Source organism: Sebastes umbrosus, chromosome 5 (genome assembly GCF_015220745.1).
Source record: "Sebastes umbrosus isolate fSebUmb1 chromosome 5, fSebUmb1.pri, whole genome shotgun sequence".
NCBI lineage: Eukaryota > Metazoa > Chordata > Actinopteri > Perciformes > Sebastidae > Sebastes > Sebastes umbrosus.
The window spans coordinates 11,428,356-11,456,248 of NC_051273.1; the positions used below are offsets into that span (position 1 = coordinate 11,428,356).

At 39.9% G+C, this 27,893-nt stretch overlaps 1 protein-coding gene across 3 annotated transcripts in view; it reads left to right on the plus strand.

Annotated features, from left to right (window-relative positions):
• Positions 1-27,893, plus strand: part of bcar3 (BCAR3 adaptor protein, NSP family member) — a 79,269-nt gene that overhangs the window by 39,935 nt on the left and 11,441 nt on the right. For 2 of the 3 annotated variants that reach the window (XM_037769495.1, XM_037769496.1), the window contains 2 exons: positions 6,071-6,113; positions 27,702-27,830. In XM_037769495.1, coding sequence (XP_037625423.1) covers positions 6,071-6,113; positions 27,702-27,830 — 172 coding nt within the window. Of the gene's footprint in view, positions 1-6,070; positions 6,114-16,367; positions 16,874-27,701; positions 27,831-27,893 lie in introns of those variants that run through there. The other variant, XM_037769497.1, reaches the window with a different exon arrangement.

Below are 27,893 nucleotides of genomic sequence, written 5' to 3' on the forward strand. Positions count from 1 at the left end.
AAGTTTTGAGTCCAAAAATGTTGTTGTGTTGTAATTTTACAAGGTATATCGCCATTCACATAAAAGAAATACTACTAAAACCTGGATAGTAACATCTCCGGAAATATTTCCCCATGGTTCTAAGTAAGCATATTGTGATATAGTAAAGCAAATCCAACATTTTATATGTTGAATATACACTCCTTGATGTTGTTAAAACAACCAGTAGCACTATAAAATTCCAAACTTTCCTCCTCCTGTTGTCGTTTTGAAACTACACACAGTTCAGTTCAGTTTTCTATAAAAAGATAAGGAGTGTATAATATCTCTGGCCTGTCGGTCTTGACTTTCCATTGCTCATGCTGTCAGCTGACCTATGACCCCTGACCTTATGTTGCACTAGCATCTGATTGGTCGGTTTGTCTCTCTGTTGACCTTTATGGGCAGCTCAGCAGACCACCAGGAGAGGAGGAGGAGGGGGAGGAAGAGCGAGAGAGCAGAAAGAGAGCGGAAAGGAGTAGCGCAAAGAAGGATGAGAGGGGGTGGAGAAGAGATCGACAGTGACAGACTGTTGACACATGTTACTTTTCCTTTCATCAACATAAATATGCTGAAACCCTTCTTAATCCCATTATTTATCTGTTGATTGTGTTTGGATTCACTTGTTTCCTTTATTTTAGATCAAATCAGACCAATAGTTTAAACTGATCACTTAAAGGGATAGTTCGGGTGTTTTGAAGTGGGGTTGTATGAAGTACTTATCCATAGTTAGTGTTTTTCCTAGAGTAGATGACGGTCAGCACGCCCCCAGTTTGGAGAAACAGACAGGAGTACCGGCACGGGAGCAAAGCAATTTACTGCTGTGGATGGGGCCTGCAGCTTAACGTTTTTTAGACAACTAAAAGAAAGGCTCAACTAAAAAAATCAATATCATTTTAAGTGTACGCTATATTTAGAACATCTTCGCCAGATTACCTTGCCGTCAGGCAGCTATACAGTCTATGTTTCCGACAGGGAACTGAAGCTGTTATCTATCGTTATCTCTCGCCAAAGCAACCAGTCTCCATTGAAAAAAAAACAGTAATTTTACTTCGCAAAACACAGGAGTTGCTGGTCTACCGCTGCCTCGATCGGTTGATTTGTTTGTGTTATTGTGTGACTTTGTTTCATTCATAGCACAAACAAACTAACCGAACCGGCATCGGTAGACCAGCAACCCCCGTGTTCCGCGAGGTAAAGCTCAGGTTTTTTCAATGGAGTCTGGTGGCTTTGGTGAGAGCATAGATGGATACAACGGCTTCAGTTCCCCGTCAGAAAGGGCTGTCTGACGGCAAGGTAAAACGGTGAAAAATTCTAAACATAGCGTAAAACGAATACTGATTTCTTTAGGTGAGAATTTCTTTTAGGTGACTAAAATACATTTTGCTGCCAGCCCCGTATACAGCATGTTCATACCTGACGGTTTATTGCCCTAGTAACACCCCTGATAAACTGAGGGAGAAAAAACAGCAGGTTGCTTTAGTGCTGCAAATAAAAAGGAGGATGTGAGATGAAGCAGGTCAACAGAGACTCACCTCCAGATATTCAAAAGACAAAAATGGATTTTCCATTTATAGCAAACTGTGAGCACACATTTCTATTTGTGCTGTAGTGAAGTATTTGAAAATGTCACAGAGATAAGCCCTGGAAAGATGTGTTTGTCTTGCATTGGAAACCAGTAGTGGAAAGTCCCCGTTATCGGTACCGGATTTGTCCTCAACGGGAAACCAGGCCAATAAGCAGGTCACTTGATGTGTCCCAAATTCCTACAACACACAAACTCAAAACTCTGTAGCTTGTTCACACTTAGAAAATTACAAAAAAGTCCACTTAAAGATGTAAGTATGCACACTAAATTAATTTGTTTTTAGAGTGTGCTGTTGTTGGACACTATTGTCCCACAATGCAATGCCAATAGGAAACAGAGGAGCTACTCACACCTGTGCTGTGTCCTAATTAACTAACTACCTGGCTTATACAGTATGTACTATATAATCATTTTCATAGCATACAGTTTTTCTAGTTAGTATACAAAAAAATACTTTATCATTTTGTACTAACAGGAAAGGACTTGCATTTGTTGCATACAAACTGCCGAAACAATATACTATGAGAATGAGTGTATAGCATATACAGAGGTTTATAGTGTGGATTGGAAACTGGAGTCTGTGGATCTTTTTTATCATTAAAACACACTGACCTCTGTAGGCTGCATGTAGACCCTGCATGTTGCTCATGAGCTCTTTTCAATGCTCCCACTATCCGTCTGTCACTCTCTCTCCCGCTCTCCCTCTCTCCCACTCACACAAATATGGTGTAGTCACTCACTAAAGCCAGCTGTGGTCGTGCTGAGTATTGTGTGGTGAAGCGCAGAAGAACAACAGTAGCCAGAAAAAGACTGTGGCGAGTGCTGCCTGCTTCTGCCCTCCGTGCTCTTGTTATTTTTTTTCCCCCTCTCACTCGCTTCCACTTTCTCTGTCCTCATAGCTCCGTCTCTGTCTGTGTTGCGGGTCAGTTTTTGTGGTCATAGAAGCAGAAAAATCCAGTGTCTGATGCTGTTTCAGCAATATGGGCAGTAAAAGGCGAACTTAGCTGCGGTCAGCTCGTGTAGTCTGGAATGCCTGACCATCTCACTCTCACCATACTTTGTTTCACTTCTTTTAGTGCTGTAGTCTTACTGAATGTTATCAGGGAAGAATAAAGATATAAAAAAAAAAACAACAACATGCATCTAGATGCAGGGTGGAGACACCGGACGACCTGGGTTTAAAACACTGAACCTCCATCAGCTCCGGGGCTGCCGCTCTGTTTGTGAGCCTGACCTTTGACCTCCATGAGGAGAAGAGGGACTTTCCCTCAGTCGTAGCACACTGGACACAACTACATCAGGGTTCATATGGGTGTTGTCTGCTTTGTGGTGATTCTCATCTTACCCACCTCAGACTAGAGAGCCAGGGCAGGGTTACGAGGGGCAGGTGGTTGGTGTGGTGAAGGTTTGGGGCCAATCAGAGGTCCAGCCAACCACCGACTCTAACGAAGCGACACATGCGACTCCAGTAAGTGGTCAATGTCAAACTCAATGTCTCATTTTAGTTTACATCTGAGACCACAGAAACTTCCTGCATTCTTCTTCCTCATTCTCCTTTTCTTCACCGTCAGTCTCCTTCATCCTCGGCAGTGGTGAATATTAAGCATTCTGAACTATGAGCACCTGTTACTCATCACTAGAACAACAGAAGTCAGGGATGATGCACCAATCAATGGCATATTTTTATCCAAATGCCTTATCATTACATGTAGCCTTTACGCCAAATTCACACCAGGTAGCGGCAAAGTGCGACTCGCTGCAATCATTACATTTTTTTTTGCGGCCGGGATGCAGTGTTTCAGGCGGGAACACATTCTTTGTAACATAGGCAAAATGTCACCGGATCTGTTTACTGATTGGCTGCGGGTACTCTCTTGCCGCACTTTGCCGCTAAAAGTTAAACTTTTCCCAACTTTTAGTTTGGCTGCACATCGCCGCAGAATCTGTGAATTTTGCGTTACTCTCCTCCAATTACGAGCACACATTCGGCCACTGAGAATTTGGCCTAGCCGAATACGTGCAGACCCCACAGTATATAAGGCAGCACACAGCGCCGTCTGCTATCCTACACCCTCTTCAGTGAGCGGCATAGGAGCGACACCCCCTTGGTAGAGGGCTCCGCCTGTGCTTATGGGTTACAATATCGTAACCTTGGTTCTAACTCACACAGGCTCCGCCCTCTACTGAACTCTATGTGTACAGTGGGTGGAGCCCGATGGATGCCGCGACACGAAATCGACCCAACCCTACTGATCCAGACCGGCTAGAGGTTAGACGCCACAGCCCCCCTACTTCTTCATAACCTACAGTAGGTTGCCACAGCGGAGAAGTAGGGAGCCCCAGCCAACCCATGTAGTACGCAACTGATCTAGGTAGAGCCATGGTCTAACCCTGCAGGGGTCAAGACAAACCATAGACACCCTGCAGACCACATTCCCCGGGTCATCAAGGAGCACGGGAACATGTAGGTGCCCAGAGGGGGTCAGGTGCAGCACAACTGACACTCACCTCACCTTTTTCACCAGTCCTGTGTCATTCCAGCGAGCACAGACCCTGAAAATGATTACATCATGTACAATGATGCAAGTTGCATGAAACTACATTGGAAATAAGTGTCAGAATCTTGAAAAAAAGACAAAAAAAAATACATTTGAAGACATAACCTTGGGTCTGGGACATTATGAGTTAAATTTTCTAATAGCGATTAATCAAAAAAACTGAAAATAATCATTAGCTGTAGCTCTAATAATGAATTGATTATACAGTATTTGCCACTGCAGTAGCAGATACCTACTTAGCTTAGAATAAAGAAAATGGCTCATCATAAATTATCAGAAAGAAAAACTTCATTGTGGGATAGAAGCTCTAGTCTGCAAAGCACTTCAACTTTATATAGTTGATCGGAAAAACTTTTACAAAAGCTAATACTATAGAATAGTAAAAACCCACACATGATGTCAGCATTTTTGCTCCTGGCACGATCAAACAGTTGTTCAGCCAACAACAACGGAAGGGCCCTCTGTTGTGAGGATAACTCAGTGCAGATGTGTGTTGATACACTGTGGTAGGTGATAGGAGGATGTGTTGGATTTGGGATGTTTAGACCTGGAACAGGATCGGCTGGGTACGCGGAGCTTCCTCGGCTCTGCAAAGTCAAACTCACAACTCAAAGTGAAATCTGCAGTAAATCCTGAGGGTGATGGAGAGGCCTGAGCAGCACTCCACCTTCTATGAATAATGACTATACATTGTTGTGAATGGAGGCTTCTGTTTAGTTACATAACTAAATCCCACTCATTATTTGGGGCCATATTAAACTGAGAGGGCTTAGGGCTAAACATATTTGGTTTGGTAAGTAATGGGCCGTGCTAATATTCCCGTGGGAACACCAGTGAGGGCTTAAGGGATTTAAACTACCAACCTTGCGAACGTAGTCGGGGATTTGAGCTAATTACCTCTTTCACTGAGCCCCTGTCTATAAGCCTCCTGCAGACTCTGCGCTCCATTTATACACTCAAGTACCTACTGTATATTCAATGCAAAGATGGAGAGCAATGGAAATGATGGCATGCATGAGTCAGATATTCTGTAAGGAACACAATATGAGGATCTTATACTGCTAGTCAAAACAAACTGAAAATGCCAAATACAGGAACTGAAAATGTGTTCTGACCTTTAAACGACAGCGTCTAAGAAAAGCCAATGCAACTGGAGCTAGAGGGAGTCAAGGATACACATTGAAAATGTCAAACTTCTGTCTGATGTGGTTGCTTATGGATAAATGAAGGAATCACAGAAAATGCAAAAAATAAATAAATAAAATGCTGCCGTTTGTATGTGTGTGTGTGTGTGTGTGTGTGTGTGTGTGTGCTCTAACCTCTCTGTGAATTTGTCAGTAAACTCTGAAGGGTAGGCGTGTGGCTGCGATGTGTGTTATGGTGGGGGAGGAGAGCGAGAGAGTGAGGGAGGGAGGCCAAGTCAGACAGGCAGTGAGTGAACATGTTTTTACCACTGACTGAGGGAAAGAAAGAGTTAGAGACAGACAGCGAGTGGGACAGAGAAAGAGAGAGACTCAGATTTAAAGCAGTTCAGTGTGAGGTTCGGTTTCACTCGACTTCTGTCTTTCAGAAGAACAGTGAACAGCATTTTCATTACAATACGCCAGCTTTACAGTGCAGCTGTACCTTATTGGTCTTACATATGGCTAATATGGACACTTGTTCAGACTTTTAAAAACACACTTCATCTGAACTATATCATCTCTTAAAAGAGCTGTGTTTGAATCTCTAAAGAAGCAGCGCATCAGCACCATTCAGGGACCCACCTGGACTTAACACAACCAGCTCAGCACTTTATTTGTAATAGGAACTATAGAGAGGAACCAAAGAACACCCAGCACAGTTTGGGTCCAGTAGCAAAGATGTGTTCGCTAAACAGGACCATGTCTTTGTCTGTGTTCCCCAGGGAGCCTGCTGCCGGCCTGGACGCCACGGTGGACTATGTTAAGGTAGGAACCACGAACGTGCTTGTTTGTTAGTTACAAATTATAGACAAAACTGCCACACATGCCTCTTGCTACCATTACTACTGTAACTGCTACTACGATTTGGGTTGTGCAGGTTTTAAATCCTGCTGACACTTTCTTTATTAATTTATTCTTTTCATTATTGTTGTGGGACTTTTTATACAGAAAGACAGTTTTTCTTACCACTCTGCTGATGCACAACACATTCACTTTCAGTAGTTGCACACATTTATAGGTGCATTTACAGTATCTCTGGGACTGGTTGTCCTCTACAAAGATAAAAGATCAGCAACCTTTTATGTGCAACATAGCCATAAGGTTCAGTTTAATTCAGGTGCAAGTCTGCTCGTTATGTAGTATTGGTGGTGCCAATAGCGGCGGTATAAGTAATACTACTACTTATTTAAAACCACAAACGATCCACTCTGTTGTGGAAAATACTGCAACTCTAGAATAAACACATTTTCTTAACCTTTGCAAGGTTAAATAAAGTTGAAGACATTTAGTAAAACATCGGAGGAGATCTATTGAATCCATCATTGACTAAAACTACTGAATATTCAGTTGTTTCTGCAGGCTTCAATGTAAACATCACTCACAGGAGAAGTTTATCTAATTACCTCTGTGGGCTACAAGGATAATACACCTTTTAAATCATAATGTGTGCCACTGTGCTTTGGCTGTCACGCTGTTGTAAATCATATTCACACATACATACACCACCTGAGTCCCGGTCGAAGAGAGGTGATGACTGAGAGGTAATCATTCTCTTATCACTATATCATCTAGCTGATCTACATGATGTGTTATACTGTCTATATTTCTATCGCTTTCTGTGTATATGTCTTTGCCTTTCTTCTTATACTCAACCCTTAGAGCTTCTACTTAATTGTTAGGGGAAATCCATGTAATTAAAGGGCAAAGATTAAATATATACACAATAAGAAGCTAGGGCAAGCTATCAAATCTAAATACTTTTTGAATACCGACCAAAGGGTTTCCACAGAACGAGTATCACACACCGTCGGGTACTGAAAGTTGGCACCAAATGTTGTTGTTTGTGTTCTTCAACGAGTTATTGTCTGATTTTAATAGTTATTTAGTTATTTCATGTTGCATTTTAACCAAATTTTTGTGCTTTTTATGTTAAAACAACAGCATTAAACAGTGACTAATGTGTGAAAATCTGGCTTACTTGAGTTAAGCGCCTTTCATCTAAAATATCTCAGACAATAGCTACATGTTGAGGCATACTTTAACTTGTCTTCTCATCAGCAAACTGAATCAGAAGCCAGAAATGGAGAGGCAACAGAAAGACATTTATACTGAGAAATATAAGTTATTGAAAAAAGTATTGTTTATGTATTTATGCAGAAATTCAGTTTTGGTGCTGGAACTGAAAACGGTTGAATGATACTAGGGATGCGTCATTAAATTATAAAAAAATTTAATGGTTTCTGTGACTATTGCCTTGTCTTAAAAAATATATTTTCCCTTGTTTTTTACCGTCACATTCACCTCCTGTAAAACGTGTGCGGCACATTCAGTCGGCTCTTTTCCGTCGGCGTAAAAAATTAAACTTGGTTAGTCTTTGCACTGTTCCAACAACTTGTATCTGTCGAAATAATTCCAGTTAGGTGTGAAAATGTGCCGGCTCTACACTCTGTCTCTCTCTCTCCCCACGGTTGAGCGATCTTCGAAGAATGATCGAATTGCTCCCAGTGATTATCGAATACTATTTTTGCTTGAAAAGCCCATCCCTAAACGATTCCCAGCTTTACTCTTTCTTCCCTTGTGAGGATTAATCAAATGCAAAAAATGCCACATCTTGGCGAGTAACGCACTTAGTTCAAATGTTTTGTATAGCCATAAGAACAGTGAAAACCAAGCAACAATTCACATTTTTCCTTTTAATTGATGACGTTCTGAGCATCCCCATCGTATAAAATATCATCACAGACCTCTTAATAACAAAGTAAAGCTAAACTACTGTATGTGATCTTGTGTTTCTCTAGTGTAAAGCAGTCCTAACTACACATATACGTACTGAGATAGTGCTTCCCCATTTCTTCTCTCTTTAACTCTCTTCTCCATCCCGCCCCAACCATCCATTCCTCTCTCTTTCCCATCCATCACTCCTTTCCATCTATTAGCTCATACGTTTGGATGCTGACACTTCAGTCTGAAAAGCAAACTCAGTCCTTCCCACGAGAACATGTGGGAGCTAACCACACACACACACACACACACACACACACACACACGCACTCAAACCTGCACTCCCACTCACACAAACAGCACTTATGTGTATTTCTTTGGTCAAATTAGGGTTGTGTGCAAGTGTCAACAGTGTGTGTGTGTGTGTGTGTGCTGACCACAAATGGAGCTCCTGTATCCTGTATTATATAATATGTGTGAAAGTGTAGCTGTCAGCTGTGGTACTCCAGGTGTGTTTGCATTTCCACAGTGGATGAAAACACACACATATGTCCGTGTATAAGCGCACACACAGACTGCGACAGACAGTACAGGTGCTCCACGTCACATCCTGTGGAAAGGTCAAAAGTACATAAACTGTGCGGTGAGCCTTGAATTGTTCGGTGCGATCAGACCATCGATAATGTACAGTAGTGTGCAGGATGGATGGATGCAGGGAAGGAAGTGTCTGTGGAGAACAATCGTATAAAGATATCCCTCTCTTGTCTGACTAAAGGCCAATTTCTCACCTTGTGGACGAACTCAGAGCTGTTTGATGTCTAAATTCTGTTTATTGTCTGATTAGCTGGTTTCCCTCACTGACAGGAAGTAAAAAAACGTAAAGTTCACAATGAAGCGCCTTTTTTTTAGGTGATAAGAGGGTGGGTGAAATATAAAAGCTGTATTATAAATACACTAGTATGTAGCAGTTTATTCGAGCTTAAATGAATGTGAATATTTTTTTTTATTTCTTTACTCCTCCTTACTCATCTTTGAGTTGTGGACAAAAGAGATTTGATGACGTCATCTTGGGCTTTGGGAAACACTGATCGACATTACAGTTTATAGTTTAGGATGTTTAAGAACTTAATGTAGTAGTCAGGGTAACACAGTAATGTTCTCTAAAGGTGCACTGTTAGCTACTCACATTATCGCATTGACAGGCAGGAAAACATGCTATAAAGCGGGGCTCTTGTAGTTTAAGTCGGTGTAATTGTTGGGAAATTTTGCCAGATTAAAAAACAGTCAGAATGAAGTCTGTGAGGGGAATTAGGAACCAGGATTGGTGCAAAGTTCCCACAGGATAAATCAGAGAAGTGTTATGTTGCTGCAGCCGTAAACTGAGCAAAAAGTCTTTGTTGTGAGTAAGTCTTAATAGCGCTGAAATCTTATTTTTTTTTTAATCAGCTTCTTACTATGAGCAGTGAGAGACAGTCAAACTGTTTATTTCACATCAGAAATTAAGTTGATTGTGTTTTTTTCTTTGCTTTTTTTCCCACTGGTTTGTGCACCAATTACAGTTTTAGCAACATAAAAATCAACCAGTTGTGGAGTTGATGTTGCCAATCAAATCTGATCAATCCACACCCACAGAGTCCTGACAAAACAGATGAATGTTTGCGTGTGTAACTCTCGATCAATAATACCTAAAGATGTTTTTTTATGAATAGAAGGTGGAAGGAAATTGGGACAAATGGTTAATTTTGACAGTCATGAAAATTGTATTTATTATGATACATTAGGTCAGGTGGCAGTAATACACCATATTCTCCATGTTCTTTGATAACAAATTGACTGATTGTGAAATAAAGAGTGAAAGAAAGACATAAGGAAGGAAAGAAAGTCTATTCCTCCGTTGATCCTCTGTAGTTCAGGATGAACACAACTCTTCTTTGACTCACCCTCTTTCATTCCCACTCTGTCTTTGACTTGAAAACATCAAGTTGCTCTACCCTCATGAGAGAGCTTTAAGAAACAATAATGCTCTGTGTGTTTGTGTATGTGTGTGTGTGCGTATGTGTGTGTGTGGTCTCGGATTGCAATAGCTTTCAACGCTCAAGTGGATGACATTGCACAGTTTACAGCACACACACATTCATAGCTTAGTGATCAAAACATCAATACAAAGTGTTTACTTCCTTTGATTAATTCATCTCTAAAAGGATAAAAGTGCCTTGAAGGTGAAGATGCACTCTGCTGCACTCTCGTGGTCAAATTCAGGTACTACACTATGAGACAGAGCCCACATCTGTAAACGGATCAGCCAGTTAGAAGTCCAGACAGCAGTGTGACATTCATCAGGATCATCATACCAGTCCGTCAGCAAGCCAGCATGTCTTCAATCAGGCGGTCACACTGCTAGCCAACTATTCAGCTCTACTAACCGGCCCGCGGGCGTGTCAGTCAGTCAGCCAGTCAATAAGCTGCACGGACACTCAATCATTCAGTTTGTCAGCCTATAAGCAGAGCAGGCAGCTGGCCAGCAACACAACACCTCGCTACAGCAAAGGACCAATGATAATAATCCCCTGGGAAGTCTTCAGTCATCCTGTTAGACCCGCTTAATTGACATTTGGGGGGAATTTGATCAGATTTTATAGGCATCATACACACAGTACTTTTAACATTTACACAAAAAAAGTTTCCTTAATTTCAAATCAAAGCTTTATACTTCTGAATTCAGTATTAACAAGCTTCCCAACTTGTTTGTAGGAGTCTATGAACTGCCACTTTAAGGGTCAACTGGGTTTACTGTATTAGTTATATAACCCCTATTAGACCAGAGGAAAGGGTAATGAGCATTGTTTAATCTGGGTCGGACTCCACCATGTCAGTCACGCGACTCGACACCAGTCGTTATCTGAACACAGAACGTCATGCTTTTAATACATCATGACCTGTTTGTATTTCCAGCTTTTTTTTAAATATATAATCGCATGTCTACAATGTAAGTGAAATTATTAAAACTATCATCAAAACCTAAACAGATTTGCATCATCTCAATATATTTTATGATTTTTTTGATTTTTTTTTTCAAGTTCTAGTACAAAGTAATATTATTTTGTTTTTAAGGTATTTTTTTTAACAAGTTTGGCTTGAAACCAAAGCAGAGAAAAGGATTATTTTTAGTATCTGAATCTAAACTACGAGTATAAACCACACATAGGATTAACATTTACTGTGTGGAGAAAAAAAAACCTGCTCAAACCAAATGGTTATTCCACTTTCCATAACTTAAGTTAACCTTCCCCCATGATGAAAAATAGGAAAACTGATATTAAATACTGTTTAGAAACCATTTTCAGATGCAGTGTATGTACTGCTGAAAGCACAAAACTTGTGGATTTGCTTTCTTTTTCAAGTCACATAAAAATTGTATCGTACCCACTGACTGCACACATTTTCATTGACGTTGTGAGGGCTCGCACAGTGGAGGCGTCACGTTGCACAAATCGATATGACCGTCACCAAGATCACAGTCCATTACTGATCGATGACCCATCACAAACACTCAGACTCACCCAGGGGGCTGAGCAGCAGTGTCACTGACATTTATTCTCTGGCATTAGAAACTGTCTAACTGGTAGAGAAGGACACTGAAGCTGCTGAGACTGGAGCTGATATCAGACTATTGATTGACTATCAAGTGTCAGGAAAATCAGATGATGTATTTAAAGCCCCTGCATGTAGAATAATTATTTTTGATAGCGTAGCATGAAGACTGTAGGAAGATTGTATGCAATGTAAAACGTTTTGCTTTTATGTGTTTATTATTTGTCACCAGATACGATTTGATAGAAATATGATTGATGATTGATTTTCAGCACAAAACACGTTGGTGGAAAGACTACTATTGTATGCACTTTAAATGCTCCTAAATGGCCATCTCTGTATGTCCACAGACTTTCACATTGGTTGGCTCTTACAGTATAAATCGCTCCTTGGACTGGTCCCTTCGTATCTGTGTACATACAGTACATGTGCACAAACCAAAATCAATATTGCCTGCACTCCCACAATATTCTACAGATGTTGGTCCCAAAGGTTAACCTTTAAAATACGCTTCTCCTTCTTCCTGGAATAATGTACAGAAGGACCTGAAATTGTCAGAGCTATGGGGGGATTTAAGTCCATTTTAAAGGATCGAGAAAGTGGTCGATAGGTCGATGTGATTGCTCTTGAATTTCTCACTGAATCCTTTTGAGATTTACCTGTTTGTGCATTAGAGCTGTTTTTGCGTTGCATACAATCTGAATGTCATGCTCGTTCACTTGTGGTGTGTGACTGTTGTATTTGTCTGCTTGTGTTGTTTGTTTTTATTGTTTTACCAATGTCTGTGCTGCCCTCTTGGCCCGGTCACTCTCGGAAAAGAGATTTTAATCTCAATGAGTTGTTTTAACCTGGTTAAATAAAGGATATACTGTATATAAATACATTTTACTGAAGTAAAATTACTTGTGTAAAAAATTTACTTAAATAAAAGTTTTTAAAAAATAGGTCAGTTAACATCAGAGTAAACGTTACTGCGTTACATTTTAAAAAGGGTGGAGTACGATGATATACGACACTACTGCTCAATTAAAGAACATCTTTAGGCTACAAAATAGATTGAATTAAATGTTAAACTCATACACAAGTTGAACAACATCTGCAACAAGATTCCTTCTATCCAAACCAACAGACGGGCACTCCGCAGTCTTGTGCATACAACTGATTATCAATTATATAAATATACAACTGCCTTCCTCAGATAATTAAACAAAAATGATCAACAATAATTAAAATGAGCTATATGGACACCATGGTGCCTAAAACTTATTTTAAGAATCAACCATAGAATAAAACACCAAAGCAGACAACGTGGACATATAAACATGAAATAATAGAAACTCCACGGATTACAGCAAAGGAGAGACTGCAAAGTTTTTACATAACGTGAAGCACATAAACGCAACTACGTTGGCTGTTGGCAACGTTGGAAACGACGTGGCTGTTGAAGTTCTCATCTGGAGTTACAGCAGCGTGTTGTTGTGCTCACCTGTCTGAACTGCATCGTGATGTCCTCCATAATCTGCTCCTGGGTCAGTTTCTCCACTCGTTCATTCTCAAAGTATAACAAATCCACTCGGCGTCTCTTTCCCAGTATAACCAATCCACACGGTCTCTCTTTCCCAGCCTCTCTGCGTCAGGTCCCACTGCGCTCCTCCAATCCAAAACGTTTTGAGCTGAATGAGGCTCTACTGTCTACTGCACATTGTTTAGTTTTTGTAACTCTGTGATGGAAGTTTTTCCTGGCTGGAAGAGGCAAATGGGACTTGTTAATGGACCTGACAGTTTACGCTTTGGGCGTGTAGTCAAGGTGACTACAGCAGGTATTTACAGCTGAAGCGAGCTGGCTGCAGGTTAGCCCAGTTAGTCCTGGCAGTTAATCCCCTCAGGTGCTCTCCTCCCTCCTGCGGCCGCAGACACACCTGCAGCTTCTTCTCTGCTGATTTCTCTCTTTTTGTTCCTGTTCCCTTCTCACACAGTTTATCAGGACTTTTTCAAGTGACTTTTGTTTTTAGTCTGTAACTAATGCAACTTGAAATGCAGCGAAATACTTGTGATAAATAAGTAAAAGCACAAGTATCGATTTTATAAAATACTCGAAAAGTACACAAAAACACAAACATAAAGAGAACTCAGTAACACTTAATTTTACAGGTCCGCACATTTCATGGTAATTAGGTGATAATTAGGAAGTAACCTATTTGACATTTCTTATTATTATTATTAAATAATGTTTATAATGAAGTAATATTTGATACATTTTGAGGTAAATATTGGGGTATTTTGGCAGTAATTCCAAAGAAATTTCAAATAAGATACTTGCTAATTATGACATAATCACCATGAAATTTGCGGACCTGTAAAATGAAGTGTTACCTTATTTTGTAATTTGTTACTGTGTACTGAAAAAAAGAGCGTAATAAGTAATTCTGATCATCATACTATTGTGATGGTTGGTCAGTCCATGACTTTGGTCCTCACTGACATACAGTATCTCAGCATGTATTGGATGAAACCGAATCGCTTTGGTGATTCCCTCAGTTTTCCCTTTAACACCACCAACAACATAGTCAACTTTACAACAACTTTAATGTAAATTTGTTAAAATTCATAAAATTCTTGTGTATTGAGCAGAAACATCAAACTTGAAACATCTATATCAATATGTATTTATGGTAACAATGTATCAAATGACAATAGGAAAACTCTAACAATGTAAAAAGGGTTACTAGTAGTGATGAACCTACAGAGATCTGCAGCTCCCCTCGACTTTACAGGGCTTTTTAGTGAGTTTCAGCTAATTGTTTGTCTCACCGCTCTCATTGTGAAAGCTCTAAAATCCCACTGTATACGCTACCTGCTCAGCACCAAACACACACAGTTAGAGACTAGCTGGTGAACATAGTGGAGCATTTAGCAGCTACAGAGCCAGATATCTGTACTTGGTAGAGACCAAAAACAGAGCTAAATGTAAATGCAGGACATTTAAATAGGCAACTGTTTACCAACAATTTGCTATATCAACTTAAAAGGTGATAATATGTCGCTGTTCACAGCTTGTTTCCACTGCCCCTAAGTGGCCAATAAAATCAGTTCCTGCAGGTTTAAGAGTCCATGTAGGGGGTAAACATTATTCACTTTGGTTCAACCTCTGCTCACCAGTTCTCTTTTCTCAGCCCCACTGTACAATAAAGTACATAACCAAAATAGATCTGTACATATTTAATACAATTTCAACATTTTACATGACAAAAATTTAACCTTTTACCCTCCCTTTTTTTCAAGTAACTTGCTGAAGTCGTTGAAACAGCTCTCCTTAGTTCATTTGTCAGAAACAACAAACAGATAGAAATAAAGAACATAGAACCCTCAGCGCGCCGATTTCTGTCCCTCGTTGTTTTTCCAGAGCATTCCTGGAGCGACGGATGTGTGTATTTTAAGGTGGACATTTAGCCTAGCTGGTGATTTGGGGCTGCTGTGGTTGGCAGTAGTGTGTGTGTGTGTGTGTGTGTGTGTGTGTTGCCCCAGGGAATGTTCTACATGTATTTCCTCCGTGGATCCTCAGAGAGTTCACACTGTAATTAGTGGCTCCATTTCCTGCGGCAGAATATTCCTTTAACTTGGTTGCTGCTGGGGTGTCACCCTCAGTGTGTGCTTGTGTCTTTGTTGATGTAAGTGGCTGCCATGATGATGTGCCTATACTGTATATATACATTGTCCTTTTCCATACTGGGTGCCCATGTGAGTGTGTATGTGTCTGTAGCATGTGTGTGAATCGGTGGGAAAGCTGTGGCACTTTAGTATGTGGGTGTAATTGCTCAGCGGTCATTAAGTAACACAAATGGCCAGCTATTTATCAGCGTCAGTCTGCAGGACACACACACACACACACACACACACACACACATAGCTGGCTGGTTCCTCTTGTCTAGACATCATGCAGCAGCATTGTAGTTTATTTTCAGTACACAACAGTGACTGAACTTGCAACCACTTGCCATTAAATGGTTTTACATGGTTGTTGTCAGTGTGTGCTATTTCCTCAGGAAAAATCTTGCCAACACGGGAAGTGATGTATTTTCTGTTTTTAGTTTGTAATAAATAGAGGTAGTTTTGGGAAAGCAGTGAAAGAACCATTGCTGAACAGTCAAAGAAAACACCACATCAGGTCCAAAGAGAGAGATATATCAGTGCTGAACACACTGTTTGATTGACAGGTGATCTCTGGCACAGCAATGAGTGCTCAAAGGCAAAGACAGGGTAAATTAATTGTCCATTGATTAATCGTTTGTCATTTTTTTTATGTAAAAAATGCCCCCAAAAATGATCGGTTCCAGCTTCTAAAATATGAATAGAAGCTGGTTGTCATTATCTTCTATGATAAATTGAATATCTTTGGGTTTTGGGCTGTTGGTTGGACAAAAACTCATCTTGTGATGGGCAGTTTAAACTATTTTCTGACATTTTATAGACTAAAAAACAATCAATGAATCAACAAAATGATTCATGAATAATGAAAATAATCATTAGTTTCAGCTCTAGATGTAAATGATCTTGGAGCCCAAAGGATACAGAATTAACAGGGAGTGATATTTAGTGAAACATTATAAGATCCCGTGTGGTTTATGCAAAATACATACTATTATATATGTGATATATTCTTCCATCCATCATCCATGTGTTTTCAAGAGCAAGAGGGCCACTCCCAGTTTGACCACACACCATTGGCTCAAACCAGATCACATGGAGCTTGCGGGGGGCGGGGCAAAAAAGAGGAAAATAGTGTGAGAAAGGATTCCCAGAGCTGAGTGAGAGTGGAGGGTTCACTCTGCAGGAGACTGTGGAGGAGAGTGTTGGTCATCCTGATGGGGATGTTGGGACCTGACCGGCTGCAGATTCTGACTTATCATAGTTTATTTACATCACATCTGACTACACTGCACATTGTTTTGTTTCTGTAACTCTGTGATGGAAGTTTTTCCTGGCTTGAAGAGGCAAATGGGATTTGTTGATGGACCTGACAGTTGGTAAAGTTTACGCTTTGGGTGTGTAGTCAAGGTGACTACAGCTGAAGCGAGCTGGCTGCAGGTTATCCCAGTTAGTCCTGGGCTGGCTGTTAAGAAAAGTTAACAAGGATGTCGGAGCGATGCAATCTCAAGACCCTGACAGCAGCTCTGTGTTGCTTCTACCACAAGAACTCTGTCATCACTGCAAAGGTGAGAGAATGGGGAAGAGTGTGTGTGAGCAGAAAGTCCATGTTGTGTGTCGGTGTCTATATGGAAAGCATGTTTGCAAGTGCACATGTGCAGGTTTGTATGAAGTCTTTGCTCATGCCTTTCTGTTTTCAGTTTAGTAATAATGTACCATGGAGATTTGCTGTCATGCAAGCATGCTTTTCAGGGTCAGTTGTTGTTGTATAACACAGGAAACTGTGCAGTCCACAATGGGACATTAATAAAAGGCAATTATTAAAAAGACATAACCCCACATTGCATGGTAACACTCCCAGTCTGAGCAAAATCTAATCACACTGAATAGTCCTCCTCTTTCCCTCTGTGAGTTGAACACAGGGCTTTTATTACTGGGACCAGACGCTCTCATAAATGACCGACTGTGTGACTGTCTGACTGTGAGTGTGAGATATATAGCTGGCTTCATCCATAACTAGTGCTGGCGGACAGGCAGGGCAGTGTGTGTGATGGCAAAGGGTGAGACAGAGATAGTTATAGAAGCAGAAGTACTAGGACGGGGGCAATAGTCCTCATGAGAATGATAGATTACTAACTTGTGATAGTTTGTCTTCTTTATGACATCAGTGAAACGCATGAATGCCATTAAGTTGATTGGATGGAGCGAGCAGCGCAGCAGCGGGCTGAGGTGACGTGGTTTGTCCCGCTGTAGATCAGCCAGGAGATGGTCGCTTCTGTGCCTCCTGGACCACATTTTACATCTGCTGTTATAAGATGTAGTCTGTGCCTGGATAGAGGAAAACATGTGTTAATGCAAGGTGTGAATAGAGTCTATGAGGAAAAAAAGGTTTTGTTTCATTTAATGTTGCTTAATTGTTTAGTTAATTTGGATGCCCTTTAGCTGTTCATCATATGAATCATTTTATTACATCCAGAGACATTAAGAAAACACTAATAAAGGAAGTGGAAACAAAATCAAAACTAAAATGTGAACATGCAGAAATTAAACAAAAACAAATGTCAACTAATAATTATAAGAACACAAATGGATTCATTATAATCATCAACAAATGCAAACCGAATTAGGCCATCACTATGGATATTGTTTACAGAGCTTCTGCTCTTCACTGACCTACCAATGAATGAATTAACCCTTTATTGACCTTAGGGGGATTTGCTTTGTACAAAGAGCATAGAAAGAAAACATCAACAACCATATTATGACAGCACATAATATAACATAAAGCATGAGCGTCATAAAAACATCATAAAGAAGCACCAAGGTAACATATCAATAAACTGATGACCTCCCCTTACCTCCCAGCAGCATACCAGACCATCCATTGACCAAACAACTTCACCACGAGGTCCATTCAGTAGCTGTTCTGGAGCTTTCAATCATCAGCTGAATGATTTATTTCCAAGCACATCTCTGGTAAACACAAGATTTAAAGTGATGCTTTTGTGTGATTCTTTGCTTGTTTGATTCCTCACTTTTACCGAACTGTCGATTAAATCAACTAATCGATTAGTTGACAAAATCGTATGCGCGTTAGCCGACTAAGAATTTCCTTGGTTGAGCCGAGGACAGCCCTATAATTAACTCGAATGACCAGTGAAGTTCTCATAATTCAACTCTCACAGTCACTGGAACAGTCAGTGTGCAGCTTTGAACTCAAGCCTAACATCCTGTCTCAGAGAAACTCATAAACTATTGCTGAAATTAGTTCTAATTGGACAACTGTCTAATGCAGAAAATGTGTAGTTTATACTGATATTGATCCCAAAGTATCTGCTAATACGAGAGTCTTTGCTGGGACTTGGACTTGCCATCTGCTTGTGTTATGTATTGTTGTCCTATATCATCCTCTCTGGCTCTACAATGCCCCTCCAGCATTGCCTTTCCTCCATCCTTCATCTGTCTCTTTTTACATCTCTCCCCCCAACACACTCACTCTTTATTTTCTCTGTTTGTCCTCATCTCTCTATCTTTGTCTCGTCCTTTGGACTCCAAACAGCCCGGGGTTTTATTCCATTCCCTTTTCCGTCACTCCCCTCTTTATTTTCTCTTCCATCTGTCTCTTTGGGAGGTTGCCATTTGACCAAAGAGAGCCAGCTTCTTGTTTCTGTGTATCAAAAAGAACTTGTACTTCAGTCATGAGAGACTTCATTGACCCGTTTTGAATCTCTAACCATAGTATAGAACAGATATTAACACAGGGAACATAGGCGATTGAGCAGATTATCTTATATTGTTATACACTTTGTCGTTTTTATCCAGAGCTTAGCAGCACAGTATCTATATACAGTATAGTACATGCAGATTATGTGTGTTCCCAGTGAGACACAAAAAAAAAACGGCACAGTACAGTAACATAGAAAAAGCTGTTTGACCATCAATCTTGTTTTGCAGTATAAGCTTCTTTTTCCCATTCAGCCACAAGAGCATTAGTGAGGTCGGCCACAATGTTGGCTGATAAGCTCTGGCTCACAGTCCAGTCGGCGTTCCAGTTCATCCCAAAGGTGTTGGATCGGGTTGAGGTCAGAGCTCTAAAACTCACCAAACTAACTAAAAAGTGAGGATGTGGAAAACTTGAGTGGTGTCCACATACTTTTGGCCATAAAATATACTAACCACTAAACAAACCACATGATAACATGACTCTTTTGAAAGCTTATGAACAGCCTTGTAAATATTAAATGAAGTATAATTTGTGTAACTGTGTGGCCTGTTCCCACCTCAAATTTATTCCAATAAATTATATTAGTGCATAGTTTTGGTGATTTTTTTTCCAGATTTGTTCTGGGAATCATATTTGTGGGAAAAGCGTGTGTTTCTCGATACTCATTTGGCAGCGGTTCTCTCTACCTTGTCCAGGAATTTAAATCAACAACCTATACCGGCCTTAACCCTGCTTCTCAAATGTTTGGAATGAAAAGAAATTCAGAGAATCTAAACACAATCAACCAGGACAGGGCACAAATATAAGTACATTCAAATAAACACTAAATGCAATATCAAGTCCTAGATTTGTTGTAGAGACAGACTGACCTATACAGCAGTATCTGCAGAGATGGCACTGATGTCGATCTCTCTGTAGCTGTCCCAGACCGACCCGTCAGATGCCTCCTGGCCTAAACACAGGAAGCAGCATCCATCTAGTTGTGAGTAAACAGGAAAGGTGGGGACCTTGTGATCACGGAGCCGAGATGTCGAGATCTTGAAATCAGAAGATTCAGAGTTATTAGCTTTCATTAACAGCTTTGAGACAGTCCATCCAATCAAATGTACAGTAAGAGACAGAAACTGTGCGTCCTGCCCTTAGTTGTTATCAGACTGTATTCAACTAAAAATGCTGAATAGAATAAATACAATTTCATCGAATTTCGTCAGTATTGCAAAACATCTCATATGTGAGAGGTGACAGGTGGAGAGATGGAGGTTTTTGCTGAATAATCATGCAGCATCCCAAAGTTTTTTTCCTTTACTTTCCTTCTGGATGTATTTTCCAAAGTCGCTGCACTACTGACAGTTTGCATTCGTGTTGTGACTTTTCAAAACTTCACATTGAGTTAATTTGACAGCTGGTTGGATGCATATAGTACAGTAGCTAGAGACACAGAGTGCCACAAGGTGGGGGAGAGATGGAAACTGAGAGGGAGAAAGATAAAGACAGACAAGGATAAAGAGAAGAGGAAATACCAGATCAACTTGTTATTTTACTGGCGATGATGAGGATGTGAAAACCACTTGTTCTCTCCATGGTAAGACTGGAAAAAAAGTCCTTAAAACCTGCAATAACATATTTTTTCTGGCCACTTGCTTTTCTGTTGATGAGATTTTTAGTTTATGTGATTTCAGTTTCTTCTTCTAACCAGTGTTAGAGCATTATTATTATAGCTTTAAGGCTCTTTTGTTATTTCTCATCCTGCACATTATCAGATTAAATCAATGATTTTGGACATTTTGAACTGTAGGTCGGTGTTGTCATACAAGAGGTCATCTTAGGTTCAGTGCTTTACATAATACATGTAGGATTTGGGTGAAAACGGGGATTTGTCTTCACTTCACTGAACTCAAAATACAAGCTGCTTACAGAGTTGTCCGCTGCTTGTGATTGGTCCACGCCAGCACAGACTGATGCCAGACAAAGACCTGGCTATGAACCCGTGCATCATCTCACACATAGAAACCTTTCAAGAGTTTAAGAAATACTTTCTGTAGATTCCAGGAAAGGATTTCAACAGTGAGGGGATTTTCTTTGAACAATACCCTTTGTTTTTTATTGGCACTTTAATGAGTAAGAGATTTTTTATTTTTTTTTTTTTAAACCTGTCAGTGTTTTTAGACATATACAGATATATACAGATACATCTACAACTTTATGGATTTTAATTTGTTAAGATCAGGATTGAATGCTTCTATACAATATGAAACAATTCTGTACATTTACATTTATTCTTTTGGCAAACGCTTTTATCCAAAGGGGCAAACAGGTGCAATTCGAACCACAGCAGATTGTACTCTTTCTAAAACACTTAAATTAATATAAAATTGCTTTGTCATCAAGCTAAACAAGGCTGTTTTTTTATAGTTTCTAAAATTTGACATTTTGGATTAAGATATTTTTACCAGGTAACAGCTAAATTGTATTAGCATATATTTAATGCTGAATTTAAATTCTACAAAAAGTAACTACAGCCATCAGATAAATGTATTAGGTGACACTTTACCCCCGTGTCTTTAGCATTCCCTAAGCAATATATACATTAAATAAATGGTTTATAACACAGTATAATGTAGTCTCAATCAGATATCAAGACATTTTAATTAAGTACATTATTTGTCAACAATTCTATCAAGACATATAATTTAATTAATCATCTGTTTATACACCAGCCTCCCTCTTATGAGTGCCCACCGGAGGAGTTAAAGTTGTTAACAAATACATTACTTTTATCTGCTTACAACTGCATTTTAGTGTGTTTGTAGATAAGGGGGGTTAAGATGTTACCATGAAGTGGATTTTACTTTGAGATACATTTGAGTAGAAGAAGTTGAAAGTAAAGACTCTCCTAAAATGGAAATACTCAGCATGGACGTACCTGTACCTTTAAATTTGACTGAAATTCAGTACAAGGTTACTTCCCACCTCTGGTAGTACTCCAGTTAACACTTACCTTCACCCCTGAGTTTCATTCAGTCAGATGAAATGTGTTCTGAGTCTCAATGTCACTGGAGATATTTCACTTTATCTACAGTCATTCACTCATGAAGCTGTCTTTATGGCTCAATCAGGAAGCGTTTTGAACTTGTAAGTACTGAGAGACGAAGAAGAGGAGGAGAAGTAAGAGAGGAAAGGAAATAAGGATGTTGGAAAGACAGGCGGGCCAGTACAGTTCATGGTACTGTTACTGCTGTGTTGTGGTCCATATGCACAGGGTGGTACAGTATAAATGCAGCTGCTCTCTGAGGATGACATCATATTGCAGGGTCTTATTAAAGGCTAGCCTATAAAAAAACACTCCCATCCAACATCTCCATTTCTCCCTCACTCCTTTTTCCTCCCTCCATATGTCTTCACTCATCTGTTTTTCTCTCAGTTCTTCTGCTGTTCTTCCTTCCTTCACTACATGATCCATCCATTCCCTCCCTTTACATCCCTCCTTCCATACATCCTCGTCTCCTTCCTGCCATGCATCCCTGTTCTCTACAGCACTACTCATCAGCCCTGTTGGCCATGCGGCTGCAGGTGTAAAAGCATTTTATTGTTGTAATAAATGTAATCCCAGATGTGACTATAATCCAAAAACAAAAAAAGACATGTTTTTTACTAGAGCTCCAACACAAGCCAAATACACTGAAGTCAATACAGCTCTTGTGTTTTCAGTTCCTCCAGTTCAAACCCAGCTTGTCTCTGAATGTGTTGTGTAATGCCGGTACAACAGGAAAATCACGCTGCCCTGACAGTGCGTTAATGGGTGTGACATACTGTTTTCAACTGATGTGTGACAAAACAAAAAGTGAAACAAAATAAAGGTGAAGCAACCTCGAAATCTTAAGTACAGTACATGTCTCTCCTCCTGTGTGGAATCGCCGGGGCCACGGAACAAAATGTATATACAGATACATAACACATTAAAACAGGATTGTTCACCGGTGTATTAGTCTATGCACATCAGATAATTAGTAACATGAACTGTAAAATAAGAAACCAAAGTATATCAGTATCAGTTCCTTTCAGCATATTGTAATTCAAATGTTCTGAGAGAAAACTACACTTCTGAACCTCCTCATGGCTCTGTTTTCAGGCTTTAGAAAATCTAGCCCGTGACGGGAGACTTTGGCCAATCACAGGTCATTTCAGAGAGAGAGCGTTCCTATTGGCTGTTCATTCAACGGAAGCAGCTGTCAATCACTCACAAACTCTGATCAAACGTTCAAACTAGGCAGCGCCGATCAAATATGAATCAATATTCTGTTACTGTAATGCCTATTTCTCGTCTCAAATGTTTTCAGAAACATCTTGTAGTGTACTGTTTAGCTGTAAAATGAAAAAATATGCTCCGGCTTGTGGGCGGTGCTTGGTATTTCCTCAACTGATCTCAACATGGCTGCCGGGTCACAAACTTTCTCATTTTACAGCTAAACAGTACACTACAAGATGTTTCTGGAAACATTTGAAACGAGAAATAGGCATTACAATAACAGAATATTGATTCATATTTGATCGGCGTTGCCTAGTTTGACCAATTGACCTATTTGCTCCAATTCTAGCCACTGCTGCTTTAACTCTCATATTGACATAGTTTTCATCTAGCCCATAGGCATAACAGCATAATAGAATTCCTTACGGCTGGTTATCGCTTTTGGTTTTGGTGTGGCACCCCGAGATTTTCAGTGGCCCAGATGGCCACCCCTATGAAACATTTCTGGAGGCCTTGCAATTATATTGTACTTAGAATCTGATTCCATACAGTGAAATCAATGCAGCCGCAGGACATGACTGAATGACGGCTCAATTATACAGCCCCACGTACTTTCCACTGCTGCACCAACACATACACAGACAGTAACACACGCAGGCATACAACACAAGTCTCCACTGGTTGGTGTCTCTGTTTCAAACTAGAAACAAACAAAATCATTGCATGTGCATTATGACGCCGAGCCCGTTGTGTCCTGCTCTATTGTTTTCTGTGTAGAAGCTGTAATAGGATACTTTGATTTTCCTGTCATGTATGGAGACGTGGAGACTGAGGGCAGAGGGGTCTATTGTAATGACTTTAGAGAGAGAGAGAGAGACAGAAAATATGAAAAAGAGAGGTAGAGAAGCCACAGAGAGAGAGAGAACAAGCGGTAAAGAGATGAAAGGATGCACTAGGTTTCAATTTCATGGGGATGTTATAGACATATTTCCAATTTCAAGTACATGGTTCAATAATTCCCTTTGCGTGTGTGTGTGGGTGTGTGTGTGTGCGTGTGTTAATGTCAGCACTGACATTGTGTTACCGTCAGCTCAGACTGCCTTGAACCTCTTCATCCATGCAGGTTTGGATCAAAGTCTTCTATAGACGGTCTTTGATGCTTTATCATTCAGTGTCCTCAGGCACTTTTTTAAAAGTCTCTTTACACCAGCATGTGGACCTGCTACCAATGATTTCCAGTGGAAAATTACAACTAAGTTGCAGCTATACAGCATAGCATTATCATAGTATTACTTCACCTGCAGTAGAACCATCTTCCAGTTTTGCGTGGAGCACAATGTTAGGCTGTTAATTAAAAAAACAGTAATGCATTTTTTATTGCTGTTTTTCAAAAATATTATACCACATCGATTGTGATTGGGTGGGAGACATGAGTGAGCAGAATCCCTCCACAATGTTTACATTTAATCAACTTCGTTCCTAACACTCGCTTTGCTACACATTCAGCTTTTATGGAGCTGCATTAAGCTTATTCTTACCATAAGTCAGTCTATCGTGTCAGCAAACTATTCTACTATTCTTTAAACTTAGTATCACAGAAACAACATCTTCACTACTTTTTTACCCCTATTTTAGTGCACCAACTGATGGAAAAAAAATGTCTCTTTGGCTGAAACCTCTATATAGAGCTTCAGACAGATGTTGATTCTCAGTGGGATTGGTAGTTCTAGTAATCGGTTCATTTGCCTGCGAGCATTTTGATTCAGTGCTAATGCCAGAAATATCCCTTATTGGAGCTTTAATGTTAACAGCTACGGTCAACATGGACGTGCTTCTATATTTTAATATACGTGGCAGAATAAGAGGACGCGCCTTTTAAAATGATTACCATTAGTTTTACTAGACAAAGACTACAACATCATTACAGGTGTATGAGCATGTTCAGATACTGTTTGGCTCTAAGCCAGACGGAGCTGTGTAACATGACACAACATGCAAACAAAAGACCGTTGATTCTACCTTTTTTTTCTTGGCAGTGGAACAATATAAATACAGATCATGATACTTTCTAAACAGGAATAACATTTGAGTTCTTAAAATGACTAGAATTACCCTTTACAGCCAAAGGTACCATGCAATCTAAATAGTATTGATATTCAGTGTCTTAACAGTGTCTACACCATATAAAAAGTGGACGTAGTCGCGGTGACGTCACCTATTGGTTCGTGGACTGCCGTTTTGAAGCCTTGAGTTTGGCATTTTGGCCGTCGCCATCTTGGTCTTTTGCAACCAGAAGTGACGCGAGACGCTGTATTGAAGAAGACTTGAAACTAACGAATGAGACCATAAACTCATGTTTACAATTTTTACTGAGGTAATAAAATCAAGTGAGAAGTAGGCTCATTTTCTCATAGACCTCTACACATTTAGACTTCTTTTTGCAACCAGAGGAGTCGCCCCCTGCTGGCTATTAGAAAGAATGCAAGTTTAAGGCACTTCCGCATTGGCTTCACTTTTCAGACCCAGAGGTAGCTACACATTGAAATGCACCAGGAGGTCAGTGACTAGTGAGAGACAACACAACTGTACTGGATTGTATAAGTGATTGAATGTACTGTACTACTATGTCTGTACAATTTCTATACAACTTGCCAAAAAGCTTTAAAAAATATAACATTATTGTTGTTATTATCTCTCTCAGATATATGCTTTACTTATAATGAAACTAGTACAACACTGACCACGGAAGAAATAGCAATACAAACTATTGAGTACCTATAACTAAAAGTTTCACCTGTCAACTCTCAGGGAAAGTTCAGGGAAGTGTTTGCGTCACTGGAGTGTGTGTGTGTGTGTGTGTGTGTGTGTGTGTGTGTGTGTGTGTGTGTGTGTGCGTGTGTGTGTGCGTGTGTGTGTGTGTGTGTGTGTTTACGTACGTCAGGTGAGGGTGTGTATGGAGGCAGGTCTGGCCAGTTGGGTGGGGTCAGGATGGAAAGCCACGAGAGGAAAATCACATGTTGCCTCAGAGAAGGACTCGTGTGTGTTTGAAAGAGAGCTGTTTAATGCTAGAGATACAAACTAAAGTTTGTATGTGTTTGATATGAAGTGGCTCTTGGATTAAGAGAGAACGAGGGAACGATGCAGAGACCCAGCAGCTGTGATGTAAGTGTGTGTGTGCGTGTGTTTGGTGTGTTTGTTTGGTGTGTGTGTGTGTGTGTGTTTGGTGTGTGTGTTATGGTGCAGGTGGTTGTGCTGACTCTGCATCCTGTCAGGTTGTTACCAGATCATTATGTCCTTCACTTTCTAATTAAGTTCGTTGTCAGGATTAAACCGACTGATCAATCATTTGATCATCTGTCAGGTGTCTACAAGATTCATTCTACGCTTCACCTGCCTTGGTCTTTGTAACCTTCTATGTTTTGGGTGACCTTCAATCAATGTGGTTTTAAGGGTATTGCGTGTTGTCGGTTGCACAAATTGTAAAGACCTGTGAGGCAAATTAGTAATGTTGGGCTATAAAGTAAAACTTCACTTTATCTTTAAAAAGAAAAAGTCTGATTGCTTCTTGTTCAGGAATGTTTTTATTTCTATTGCAGGCTCTTAAAAAGCTTTTAAATCAAAATTTTGAATCACGTTTTTAAATTGCTGCTGTGATTTCATATATGCTGTACCGTTTACTTTGCTTTTAAATTGTAGGTTTTAATTGAATGTGTATAAAAAATGAAGCTATTGTTATTAGTAGTATTAGTAGTAACATCAGTAGCAGTAGTATTATCAATACTAATGAATGCATTTACATTTAATTAGCTTTATGACTGAGGTCTGAATGAAGTGTTGTTGTTTAGTTGTTGCTGATACACTAGTGATTTGTAACCTGGGAGTTGCAAGATCAATCTGAGACAAAATGATTAACAGTATAGAAAAGCGGAAAAATTTAATAATTCAGCAATATTACAGATATTATCCTTTTATTCTTTTTTTTTTATAAATGACTAGATAATGTTGTATTTGAATAAAACAACAAAATAAATAATTTGGTCAGAGTCCAATAACAAACGCAACAGCTGACGAGGAGTCTCAATAAGACATTGTAGTAATTTAAAGGGGAGAGGAAACCACTGAGCTACACCATGAACACAAATGCTACATTACTTTTCATTTCCCTTCAAACAATCACATCAACCGCTGTCATTTTCACAGGAATACTATTTGTTATTGCTGTGCTTTGAGCTTTGCCCTTATCACTGTTTGTTAGGTAATAAGGAACTGTTTTTTATGTTCCTATAACTACTAAAATCCATGGTCTGTATATGAAACTTTAAGCTGTGGACAGACGAACGAAGACACTGATGTCAGTTTCTGTGTGTTTTTCTATAGAAGTCAGGCACTTCATTCAGTTCTGTTTTTTTTATATTTTTCATTGCAGTTCTCCAGAGATCAGTTCATCGTGGACTGCCCCTCAGAGAAACTTCGCAGAGAGCTGGAGGAAGAACTAAAGTTGAACTGCGAGGAGCCGAGAAGCCACGCATGGTACCACGGAGCGATACCCAGACAGGTAACACACACACCTTGACACACACACAAATCTGAGTCATGAGTCCCTCCCTTTAAAAGCCTG